General features: G+C 50.4%; 1 protein-coding gene across 2 annotated transcripts in view; it reads right to left on the reverse strand.

Annotated features, from left to right (window-relative positions):
• Positions 1–3,456, reverse strand: part of PAPSS2 (3'-phosphoadenosine 5'-phosphosulfate synthase 2) — an 80,228-nt gene extending 76,772 nt beyond the window's left edge. For both annotated transcript variants that reach the window (XM_007520756.3, XM_060186985.1), the window contains exon 1: positions 3,313–3,456. In XM_007520756.3, coding sequence (XP_007520818.2) covers positions 3,313–3,339 — 27 coding nt within the window. In that variant the 5' untranslated portion in view covers positions 3,340–3,456. The remainder of the gene's footprint in view (positions 1–3,312) is intronic.
• Between the last annotated feature and the right edge of the window lie 10,090 nt (positions 3,457–13,546).

A 13,546-nucleotide genomic window follows, 5' to 3' on the forward strand; every position in this document is an offset into this window, starting at 1 on the left:
CCCATGTCCAGCGGAGAAGCAGTGACAGAAGCCACAACTCCCACCTTCTGCTCCCCATAAAGATCTCTGGTCCAGACTCCCAGTGAGGGAGAAATGATTCGGGGAAGATGCCCAGAGGGCTCTCATCTCCATAAGGACCTGACAGAGAAGAGGAAACGGAAGGACATCTGGATGTAGTAACAGGTGTAGGTGTGACTTGGAAAGGAAGAGAAGAGAAGAGAAGAGAAGAGAAGAGAAGAGAAGAGAAGAGAAGAGAAGAGAAGAGAGGGCCAAAAGAGCAAACAAAACAAAAAATGGGAAACAACGGACAAATATAGACAAATATAGACAGAGTCGTTGAGATAATAGCTCACCCATCCCTGTGACCTTGGGAGGACTGCAGTAGCTTCCAGTGGAGGGAATGGGGGCACAGAGCTCTGGTGGTGGGAACAGAGTGGAATTATACCCGTGATCTTATAATTTTGCAAATCAATATGACATCCCTAATAAACTTCTTTTTAAAATGAGCATTTGGATATATACAAATTCAAACTTTAAAAAACAAAGCAGTCTGTCCAGTGCTGGCTCAACCTGTCACCCCCAGGACACCCTGCACACACAGCGAGGGAGGAAGAGCAGATGGGCCATCAGTCGTTCCTCCAGACTCAGCCAGCACAGCACTGAGTCTCCTCACTGCAAAGCCACCCTCTGGAGGGACAGCACTGTCTCAAGTCACCCCTGCAGACTTCTAAGTTTAGCTTCCTGGCCAGCAATCACATGATGTATGTGGTCTTCCAATGTCCCTCTAAGTTCTGTTCAGCTTTCCCTTTCAAGAAATGAAATGAAATCAAACAACCACATTCCCCTGAAAGCAGCTAACCCTCGACTGACCCTTCTCCCTTATTAATCTCACGCTACCTTCCACCTGAACCCTCCCGCCTGTGTGACTCCTGGGGCCAGAGTCCTTAGCCCCGGCCTTGCCGCTCTAGCCCACACACTTTTTTTTTTTTTTTTTTTTTTAATTTATACCAGAGTCCTGCTCAGCTCTGGCTGGGGGTGGGGATTGAACTTGGTCTTCGAAGCCTCAGGCATGAAGATCTCTTGGCATAACCACGATGCTATCTACCCCCCCCCAACCCACACTTTAAACCTCACTAAAGCTCCTTCATCCTTCTCCCCCAGATTTGCTTGTTTTCTGGTGGCTGGGGCTTCACTGCTCCGGCTGACATTTTCCAGACAGAAGAACAGAGATAGAAGGGGAAGGTTGCCACCGGCGGATAGAAGCTTCCTCCAGGGCACTGGGACCAGGCCTCAAACCCGGGTCCTGCCCACCACCAGCAGACGCTCTAGGCAGGTGGGCCTTGTCTGTCTTGCCAACTGCAAGTGTGACCACACTGCTCCAGGGTGTCATTTCTTCTTTCTTTAACAGTTTTATTTATTTAATACAGGATAGAGGCAGAGAGCAATTGAGGAGGGACAGATAGAGAGGGAGAGAGACAGGGAGACACCTGCAGCCTTGCTTCATTCACCACTCCTGAAGCTTTCCCCCCTGCAGGTGAGGACCGGGGGCTTGAACCCCAGTCCTTGTGCTCTGTGATGCGAGTGCTTAACCAGGTGCGCCACCGCCTGCTCCCCTCCCCCCCCCCCCCCCCCCGTGTCATTTCTTTTAAGGAAACGGAAAGGGCAGAGAGGCAGGCAGGAGAGACTGCAGCCTTGCTGCCGCTGCTGCTGTGTGACCCCCTTTTAAGCCCAGGCCCTCAGGCACCACAAGGCCTGCACTCTACTGGGCAAGCGTTCTCCTGGCTCCCTCCGCCTTATCCCCCACCCCCACCCCAGCCCACCACAAACACCCTCCAGAGAGGTTTCAGAAGCTAGCCTTCTGTAACAGTCACAGACATGGACTGAACACCAGCTCTGCGCCAAGCACAGGCCTACTGTCTGTGGAGAGGGTAGGGCCTCAAGTGACTGACTGACTACCTGCAGCTGAGGTGGTAGCTGGTGACACCTCAGGTGTGACTCTGATGTCGGCCAGGAGGCTTCCAACTCTCAGACTCTGTGGCTACCACTACCATCTTCAGGGATACACATTTATTATTATTATTATTACTAATTAGCTAGAGACAACTAATTAGTAATAATAATCCAGAGGGTAGGGGGAAACAGAGAGGGAGAGAGACAGAGAGACACCGGGAGCCCTGCTTCACCACTTGCGAAGAAGCTTTCTCCCTGCAGGTGGGGACCAGGGCCTCAAACCTGGGTCCTTGAGTGCTGTGATCATCCGCCCCCCCCCCCCCCAGGATACACATTGTCAAGGTGACCCTGTTGTCCGGTGGGAGAAGACCTTTTCTCTTTGATGGGGATCTCTATTCTCCATAAAAGGAACGGCCCTGACTCCTTCTGGGTGGAACAGAGCCTCTCAGCTTGGCCTGCGGGTGGGCCTCTTCAGGCCACTCTGAAGCACACCCCCCGCCCCAGGCTCTGAAGCTCAGGTACAGCTCAGTACCAACAGAGAAGGAATCAGCTTAAAGGAGGAGTCTAGAGGATTTCCCGTTTGCCATTCACTTCCACCCTGAAGAGGGTCCGGGGATAAAACCCCATGACTGCCACTGGGTGTGCTGGGTCCGAACCTGGCAGGACCCCAGTCCAGCTTGGGCCGAGGAGATGAAACCGAACAGTCTGGGAGAGCTTGGGTGGGTGGGGGGCAGCCTGTCTCTGGTCCTTGCTCTTGACTGGGCGTGTGGGCTTCACCCTAGGAAAGCAGCTCCCAGGGGGACTGCCTGGAGGAGGCTCCTGGGTTCCCAGGTTCTGACCCTTGCTCTTGACTGGGTGTGTGGGCTTCACCCTAGGAAAGCAGCTCCCAGGGGGACTGCCTGGAGGAGGCTCCTGGGTTCCCAGGTTCTGGCCCTTGCTCTTGACTGGGTGTGTGGGCTTCACCCTAGGAGAGCAGCTCCCAGGGGGACTGCCTGGAGGAGGCTCCTGGGTTCCCAGGTTCTGGCCCTTGCTCTTGACTGGGTGTGTGGGCTTCACCCTAGGAAAGCAGCTCCCGCTCCCGGGGGACTGCCTGGAGGAGGCTCCTGGGTTCCCAGGTGAGCCTCACCACCAAGCTTTCCCTTCACTCCTCCTGCTTTCTCCTCTTCCTCTCATCCAAACTCCTCCTTCCTCTTTTTCCTACTCCCTTCTTCCTCCACCTCTTCCTTCCTCCTTCCTCCTTCCTCCTTCCTCCCCTCCCTCCCTCTCCCTCCTCCTTCCTCCTCCTCCTCCTCTTTCTCCCCTTCCGTGCCCCCGTTGGGAGGGAAGAGGGGAAGAGAGGCAGGGAAGGAGGGCGCAGCCTACCGTCTTCTGCTTCTTGACCCCCGACATGCCGGCGGACGCGGGACGGGGCGGCGGCTGCGGGCGGCTGGGAGCCGAGACCTGGGCGCCGGCCGCGGCTGCGGGACGTTTAAAAGGGCCGCAGACACGTCGCACTTCCCGGGCCGGCCCCGCTCCTCCCTCCCCTCTCCCTGCTCCTCCTCCCGCTGCCCTGCTCCTCCTCCCGCTCTCCTCTCCTTCCCCTCCTCCTTCCCTCCTCCACTCCTGCTCCTCGCCTCCCCTCTCCCCTCCTCCCATCTCCTCCCCTCTCCCTTCCCCTCTCTCCTACCCTCTCTCCTCTCCTCTCCCCTCCTCCCACCCAATCCGCTCCCCTCTCCCCTCTCCCCTCTCCCCTCTCCCCTCTCCCCTCTCCCCTCTCCCCTCCTCCCCTACCCCTCTTCCTCTATCTCTTCTCTCCTCTCCCCTCCTCCCAATCTGCTTCCCTCTCTCCTCCCCTACTCCTCTCCTCCCCTCTCCCCTCCTTTCCTCTCCTCCCCTCTCCCCTCACCTCCCCTATCTACTCCCCTCTCCTCTTTTCCCCTCCCCTCCCCTTCTCTCCTCCTCCACTCCCATCTCTCCTCCCCTTCCACCTCCCCTCCCCTCTCTCCTCCTCCCCTCCCCTCTCTCCTCCCCTTCCCCATCCCCTCTCTCATCCCCTCCCCTCTCTCCTCACCTCTAGAACCCCCCCCCACCCCCCCAAGGAACCTGCATCCAGAGCTTGGGAGCCACCTCACCAGCCCAGCCCAGCACCAAGCACAGAGCCAGCCTACAGCCAGCATGGCCCCACCAGCCTCAGAGCTGCTTAGGTTCAGGGCAAAGGTGCTTCCACTGTAGGACTGTTGACACAGTAGCTGCAGCCCTGGTAGCCAGCTGGTGCACCCAGTCAGACCCTCAGAACAGTCTACAAAAACAGACCCACAAAACAGCTCTCACTAGACAGCCCCACAAGACAGCTCCCACTAAACAGTCCTCATTAAACAGCCTCCACTAAACAGTCCTCACTAAAAAGCCTCACTAGACAGCCCTCAATAAACAGCCCTCAGTAGACAGCCCTCACTAGACAGCCCTCACTAAACAGCCCTCACCAAACAGCCCCCACTAAACAACCTCACTAAACAGACCTCACTAGACAGCCTTCACTAAACAGACCTCAATAGACAGCCCTCACTAAACAGCCCTCAATAAACAGCCCTCACTAAACAGCCCTCACTAAACAGCCATCACTAAACAGCCCTCACTAAACAGCCCTCAATAAACAGCCCTCACTAAACAGCCCTCAATAAACAGCCCTCACTCAACAGCCCTCACTAAACAGGCCCCAATAAACAGCCCTCACTAAACAGCCCTCACCAAACAGCCCCCAGTAAACAACCTCACTAAACAGCCCACACTAAACAGCCCCCAATAAACAGCCCTCACTAAACAGGCCCCAATAAACAGCCCTCAATAAACAGCCCCCAGTAAACAACCTCACTAAACAGCCCACACTAAACAGCCCCCAATAAACAGCCCTCACTAAACAGCCCTCACTAAACAGCCCCCACTAAACAAGCTCACTAAACAGCCCTCACTAAATAGCCCTCAGTAAACAACCTCACTAAACAGCCCTCACTAAACACACTAAACAGCCCATACTAAACAGCCCCCAATAAACAGCCCTCACTAAACAGCCCTCACTAAACAGCCCTCACCAAACAGCCCCCAGTAAACAACCTCACTAAACAGCCCACACTAAACAGCCCCCAATAAACAGCCCTCACTAAACAGCCCTCACTAAACAGCCCCCACTAAACAAGCTCACTAAACAGCCCTCACTAAATAGCCCTCAGTAAACAACCTCACTAAACAGCCCTCACTAAACACACTAAACAGCCCATACTAAACAGCCCCCAATAAACAGCCCTCACTAGACAGCCCTCACTAAACAACCTCACTAAACAGCCCCCACTTCTTCTTCTTCTAGCGTTTACCCTTCTTCCGTAGCCAGTCAACAGCGTCAGGTTGAGCCTGATGTAAAGTTTCGAGACCTCCTTTGAATCTGGAGAGGTGGCAGTCATTGAATATGTGGGTCATTGTCTGTAGCCGCAGGGGCAGTTCGGGTCGTCTCTGGCTCCCCAGCGATGGAACACAGCGGCGCACCAGCCATGGCCTGTTCTATAGTGATTGAGGAGGGCCCCATCATAACGTGCTAGGTCAAAGCCGGGTTGACACTTGCAGGGGTCTGTGATGAGGGGTTTGTTCTTTACCTCAGCTGACTGCCAGCTCTGTTTCCAAGAGACTGGAACAGAGAAGCTCAGTGTAGGCGTAGGGGACCAGATTGGGTGACGAGACGTCAAGCGTTGGACAGGGTGGGCGAAGATATTCGCGTATATTGGCAGGTCCGGTCGAGCGTAGACGTGGGAAATGAACTTAGATGATGCCGCATCGCGACGAATATCTGGCGGGGTGATGTTGCTAAGAACTGGCAGCCATGGAACCGGGGTGGAACGGATGGTTCCAGAAATTATCCTCATGGAGGAATATAATTTGGAGTCGACCAAGTGGGCATGGGGGCTACGGAACCATACTGGGGCACAGTATTCTGCAGTGGAATAGCATAATGCCAGAGATGATGATCGTAGTATGGAAGCGCTCACGCCCCATGAGGAGCTGGCCAGTCTTGCAATGATGTTATTCCTCGCGCCCACCTTTGCTGCAGTTTTTATGAGATGTTCGTGAAATGACAGAGTGCGATCGAGAGTAATGCCACGATAGACTGGCTAGGCTTCATGCCGGATTCTCGTATCGTCAAGCTGCACATTAAGCTCACACGAGGCCGAGGCATGGTGTAGGTGGAAAACAGATGATACCATTTTTGCAGTGCTAGGGATTAGTCGCCATTTTTTACAGAAATCAGATATCAGAGACATGTCTTTTGTGAGTGTTTCCTCGAGGATGTCGAATTTGGATGCCTGAGTTGCACAGCAGATGTCATCGGCGTAGATGAACTTCCTTGAAGAAGTTTCTGGGAGGTCATTGATGTAAATATTAAATAGCGTAGGAGCCAGAACAGAGCCCTGGGGGAGGCCACTTGAGACAAGTCTCCATTTGCTAGACTTGTCACCCAGATGTACCCGGAATCTTCTGTTTTGGAGAAGAAACGATATAGTGTTGGCCACCCATGGAGGCAGGCATCTTGAGATCTTGACTAGGAGACCACGATGCCAGACCGTGTCATAGGCTGCTGTGAGATCAACAAAGACAGCACCCGTCATTAAATTCTTCTGGAATCCATTTTCAATGTAAGTTGAGACGGCCCCCACTAAACAGCCCTCACTAAACAACCTCACTAAACAGCCCTCAATAAACAGCCCTCACTAGACAGCCCTCACTAAACAGCCCCCAATAAACAACGCTCACTAAACAGCCCTCACTAAACAACCTCACTAAACAGACCTCACTAAAAAACCCACACTAAACAGCCCACACTAAACAGCCCCCAATAAACAGCCCTCACTAAACAGCCCTCACTAAACAGCCCTCACTAAAAAGCCCTCACTAAATAGCCCACACTAAACAGCCCCCAATAAACAGCCCTCACTAAACTGCCCTCACTAAACAACCTCACTAAACAGCCCTCAATAAACAGCCCTAACTAAACAACCTCACTAAACAGCCCTCACTAAACAGCCCTCACTAAAGAACATCACTAAACATCCCCCACTAAACAACCTCACTAAACAGCCCTCAATAAACAGCCCTCAATAAACAGCCCCCACTAAACAACCCTCACTAAACAGTCCACACTAAACAACCTAACTAAACAGCCCTCACTAAACAACCTCACTAAACAGCCCTCAATAAACAACCTCACTAAACAACCTCACTAAACAGCCCCCAATAAACAGCCCTCATTAAACAGCCCACACTAAACAGCCTTCATTAAACAGCCCTCACTAAACAGCCCTCACTAAACAGCCCTCACTAAACAACCTCACTAAACAGCCCCCAATAAACAGCCTTCACTGAACAGCCCTCACTAAACAGCCCTCACTAAACAACCTCACTAAACAGCCCCCACTAAACAACCTCACTAAACAGCCCTCACTAAACAACCACACTAAACAGCCCCCACTAAACAATCTCACTAAACAGCCCTCACTAAACAACCTCACTAAACAGCCCTAAATAAACAGCACTCACTAAACAGCCCTCACTAAACAGTCCTCACTAAACAACCTCACTAAACAACCTCACTAAACAGCCCCCACTAAACAACCCTCACTAAACAGTCCTCACTAAACAACCTAACTAAACAGCCCTCACTAAACAACCTCACTAAACAGCCCTCAATAAACAACCTCACTAAACAGCCCTCAATAAACAGACCTCACTACACAGCCCTCACTAAATAGCCCACACTAAACAGCCCACACTAAACAGCCCTCAATAAACAGACTTCACTAAACAGCCCCCAATAAACAGCCCTCACTAAACAACCTCACTAAACAGCCCTCACTAAACAACCTCACTAAACAGCTTTCACTAAACAACCTCATTAAACAGCCCCCAATAAACATCCCTCATTAAACAGCCCACACTAAACAGCCTTCATTAAACAGCCCTCACTAAACAGCCCTCACTAAACAACCGCACTAAACAGCCCCCAATAAACAGCCTTCACTGAACAGCCCTCACTAAACAGCCCTCACTAAACAGCCCTCACTAAACAACCTCACTAAACAGCCCCCACTAAACAACCTCACTAAACAGCCCTCACTAAACAACCACACTAAACAGCCCCCACTAAACAACCTCACTAAACAGCCCTCACTAAACAACCTCACTAAACAGCCCTCACTAAACAGCCCTAAATAAACAGCAATCACTAAACAGCCCTCACTAAACAGTCCACACTAAACAACCTCACTAAACAACCTCACTAAACATCCCCCACTAAACAACCCTCACTAAACAGTCCTCACTAAACAACCTAACTAAACAACCTCACTAAACAGCCCTCACTAAACAACCTCACTAAACAGCCCCCACTAAACAACCCTCACTAAACAGCCCTCACTAAACAGTCCTCACTAAACAACCTCACTAAACAGCCCCCACTGAACAACCCTCACTAAACAGCCCTCACTAAACAACCTCACTAAACAGCCCCCAATAAACAGCCTTCACTGAACAGCCCTCACTAAACAGCCCTCACTAAACAACCTCACTAAACAGCCCCCACTAAACAACCTCACTAAACAGCCCTCACTAAACAACCACACTAAACAGCCCCCACTAAACAATCTCACTAAACAGCCCTCACTAAACAACCTCACTAAACAGCCCTAAATAAACAGCACTCACTAAACAGCCCTCACTAAACAGTCCTCACTAAACAACCTCACTAAACAGCCCTCACTAAACAGACCTCACTACACAGCCCTCAATAAACAGCCCCCACTAAACAACCTCACTAAACAGCCCCCAATAAACAGCCCCCAATAAACAACCTCACTAAACAGACCTCACTAAACAGCCCACACTAAACAGCCCCCAATAAACTACCCTCACTAAACAGACCTCACTAAACAGCCCACACTAAACAGCCCCCAATAAACTACCCTCACTAGACAGCCCTCACTAAACAGCCCCCAATAAACAGCACTCACTAGACAGCCCTCACTAAACAGCCCACAGTAAACAGCCCTCACTAAACAACCTCACTAAACAGCCCCCAATAAACAACCTCACTAAACAGACCTCACTAAACAGCCCACACTAAACAGCCCCCAATAAACAGCCCTCACTAAACAGCCCTCACTAAACAGCCCCTAATAAACAGCCCTCACTAGACAGCCCTCACTAAACAGCCCACACGAAACAGCCCTCACTAAACAACCTCACTAAACAGCCCCCAATAAACAACCTCACTAAACAGACCTCACTAAACAGCCCACACTAAACAGCCCACACTAAACAGCCCCCAATAAACAGCCCTCACTAGACAGCCCTCACTAAACAGCCCTCACTAAACAGCCCTCACTAAACAACCTCACTAAACAGCCCCCAAAAAACAACCTCACTAAACAGACCTCACTAAACAGCCCACACTAAACAGCCCACACTAAACAGCCCCCAATAAACAGCCCACACTAAACAGCCCCCAATAAACAGCCCTCACTAAACAGCCCCCAATAAACAGCCCTCACTAGACAGCCCTCAATAAACAGCCCACACTAAACAGCCCTCACTAAACAACCTCAATAAACAGCCCTCAATAAACAGCACTCACTAAACAGCCTGCTGTTAAAATTCGGAGGCTCTAGCTGGCCAGGCTAGCTTCACAGGCGGGTAACAGAGATGACCAGAGACATACGGCTAGGCAGGGAAGCTGTATTTCTTTATTTAGGATCAACAATTTATAAACTAAGACAAACTAATCACCAAACAGAACTCTCCTGCCTCCTTCCCCTGCAGCCGAGACAAGCACTCTCGAACTCTGCAACTCTGGAACTCTCTTGGGGTTCCTTGGGGCGGGGCCAGGCAGGCCCGCGAAACTAGCAGGACTCATCCAATTTTCTTGGCAGGGGGAGAGCTAGAACAACCCAATGTAAAGCATACAACAATTCCCCCTTTTCTTTTTAACTAAATGCCACAGTATCAGGGGTATGGGGTGAACAGAAACCTATATCATACAGGCATTTTTTAAAAAAGAAACTGGCACAAACATGGAGAAACATGTAAGCAAGTAACAAGAACAAGTGTGCTGCCAAGGGAAGACCTGAGGGGGCCATATTTTGCCTCTGTGGGCAAAACTTTATCAGCTTAAAAAAAACATTTCTTGCCTCTGGGGGGCGTACTTGCCTCGACAGGCATTTGCATGGGGGTGGGGAATGGCCTAGAGTTCCAAAGGCAGCTGGCTGCAATTTGCTTACTATGAAATAAAACTTGTCATTAGCATAATCATAGTGCAATCTAATGTTTCTAATAGAGAAGGAATTTGAGACTTTTACATATCAACAACGTCTTTTTAACCTTTTGTTACACCCATTCAAGATGGAGACACACCCTAGGTGTGCGCAGGAAAGGAAACCTCAGGCATGAGAATAATTAGAATAGCCATTGTGTAATCTACCAATTTTAATAGAGAAGGTGATGGAGAGTTTTACATATCAACAAGTCTATTTAACCTTTTGTTTAGACCAACTTAGTTAAAATATATTGATTGTTAACTAATTTTTACCTCAGACTTTAAATGTAAGTTAATTTTATCTTTATGAGAATTACGTTGAAAACCTTTTTCATTTAACTTTGTCTAGTAAGAATTTAGCCTTAAAGTTACTGTTTACCAAACTTTAAACATAGACAAAAACAAGGTCATTAATGCACAAGGAGAGAAACCTTTGTTATGAAGACATGTCATTTCAAACACGAATTTAGGTATGTACTGTCTTAGTTGTTGGGGGGGTGCGTTGTCCAGTGGTGGTCTCTTGGGCAGCTTCACTTCTAGGAATTTCAGGTTGCGATCTCTGCACGAATCTCTGCGTACTCCAGCTTGTCTGCCTTCAGACCGGAGCTGAGGATCTCTGCCAGGATGTCCAGTTTCGGCAGGGAGCCCGGGGGTCCGGGAGGTCCGGGATCGTTCCAGAATTCATAGCATGAGGGCGGGCGGGCCAGCCTTGTAGAAGGCGTGGGCTGAGGTGCCCAGGGGTGGCGGCCATGATAGGCCCCCGCGGCCCTGCCCCAAGGCCCTGCCATGTCTGCTGCCCTGTTCACAGTGGCTGAGCAGCATGGAGGGATCACGCGTCCAGTGCCCTGTGCCACGCGGTGGAGAGCCGGCTCCTGTGGGCTGACCTGGGTGCTGGCATCGGGCTCCTGCGTGGTGGCATCAGGCTCCAGCGTGTTGGCATTGGGCTCCTGCGTGTTGGCATCAGGCTCCAGCATGTTGGCATCAGGCTCCTGTGTGCTGGCGTCGGCCTCCTGTGTGGTGGCGTTGGGTTCCTCTGTGCTGGCGTCAGCCTCCTGTGGGCTGCGGGGCTGCGGGGCTGCGGGCGCGGTGCGCGGGGTTGTCTGGACGCAGCCGGCTGGCTGGCTGTTCCACCAGGTGGAAGAGGCAGCTCAGTGCCTCGCCTCTTGCCCGCTGGCTCTTCCCGACTCATCTGGCTGTTTTGAGTGCGCCCGAGCACGTGGAAACCACAGAGATAAACCACAGAGATAAAACTCAAGAGATAAATGTTCCAGAAACAGCAAAACAGTCTTGTGAAGAAAGAGCAGAGGCCTTTGGAGATCTCTTCACAAGCAGAAGAGAAGGCCATAGTACATAGGTAGCCAAATTGTCTTCACTTATCTGAGACATGTGCAGGTCAGGTCTACATGGCCGCCATTGTTGTTAAAATTCGGGGCTTCAGCTGGCCAGGCTAGCTTCACGGGCGGGTAACAGAGATAACCAGAGACATACGGCTGGGCTGGGAAGCTATATTTCTTTATTCAGGAACAACGATTCATAAACTAAACCAAACTAATCACCAAACAGAAATCTCCTGCCTCTTTCCCCTGCGGCGGCACCAAGCACTCTCGAATGTAAAGCATACAACAACAGCCCTCACTAAACAACCTCACTAAACAACCTCACTAAACAGCCCTCACTAAACAGCCCTCACTAAACAACCTCACTAAACAGCCCTCAATAAACAGCACTCACTAAACAGCCCTCACTAAACAACCTCACTAAACAGCCCTCACTAAACAGCCCCCAATAAACAGCCCCCAATAAACAGCCCTCACTAAACTGCCCTCACTAAACAGCCCACACTAAACAGCCCTCACTAAACAGCCCTCACTAAACAACCTCACTAAACAGCCCCCAATAAACAGCCCTCACTAAACTGCCCTCACTAAACAGCCCTCACTAAACAGCCCCCACTAAACAACCTCACTCAACAGCATTCACTAAACAACCTCACTAAACAGCCCTCACTAAACAACCTCACTACACAGCCCTCACTAAACAACCTCACTAAACAGCCCTCACTAAACAGCCTCACTAAACAGCCCTCACTAAACAGCCCTCACTAAACAGCCCTCACTAAATAGCCTCACTAAACAGCCTCATTAAACAGCCCTCACTAAACAGCCCTCACTAAACAAGCCCCAATAAACAGCCCTCAATAAACAGCCCTCACTAAACAGCCCCCAATAAACAACCTCACTAAACAGCTCCCAGTAAACAGCCCTCACTAAACTGCCCTCATTAAACAGCCCTCACTAAACAACCTCACTAAACAGCCCTCACTAAACAGCCCTCACTAAACAACCTCATTAAACAACCCCCAATAAACAGCCCTCACTAAACAGCCCTCACTAAACAGCCCTTATTAAACAACCTCACTAAACAGCCCTTACTAAACAGCCCTCACTAAACAGCCCTCACTAAACAACCTCACTAAACAGCCCTCACTAAACAGCCCTCACTAAACAGCCCTCATTAAACAACCTCACTAAACAGCCCTTACTAAACAGCCCTCACTAAACAGCCCACACTAAACAACCTCACTAAACAGCCATCAATAAACAGCCCTCACTAAACAGCCCCCAATAAACAGCCCTCACTAAACAACCTCACTAAACAGCCCCCAATAAACAGCCCTCACTAAACAGCCCTCACTAAACAACCTCACTAAACAGCCCCCAATAAACAGCCCTCACTAAACAGCCCTCAATAAACAGCCCTCACTAAACAACCTCACTAAACAGCCCTCACTAAACAGCCCTCACTAAACAACCTCACTAAACAGCCCTCAATAAACAGCCCTCACTAAACAGCCCTCACTAAACAGCCCTCACTAAACAACCTCACTAAACAGCCCTCAATAAACAGCCCTCACTAAACAGCCCACACTAAAGAGCCCTCACTAAACAGCTCTTACTAAACAGCCCTCACTAAACAGCCCACACTAAACAACCTCACTAAACAGCCATCAATAAACAGCCCTCACTAAACAGCCCCCAATAAACAGCCCTCACTAAACAGCCCCCAATAAATAGCCCTCATTAAACAGCCCTCACTAAACAACCCCACTAAACAGCCCTCACTAAACAGCCCTCACTAAATAGCCTCACGCTACACCCCGCTCAGAACTTTGCTCAGCACTTAAGCACTGACCTCTGATTTCTCCCTATTTTATAAAGAAAGCAGCTAAGGCATTTATTTATTTATTTATTACTGGATAGAGAGAAA

This window comes from Erinaceus europaeus, chromosome 1 (assembly GCF_950295315.1).
Source record: "Erinaceus europaeus chromosome 1, mEriEur2.1, whole genome shotgun sequence".
NCBI lineage: Eukaryota > Metazoa > Chordata > Mammalia > Eulipotyphla > Erinaceidae > Erinaceus > Erinaceus europaeus.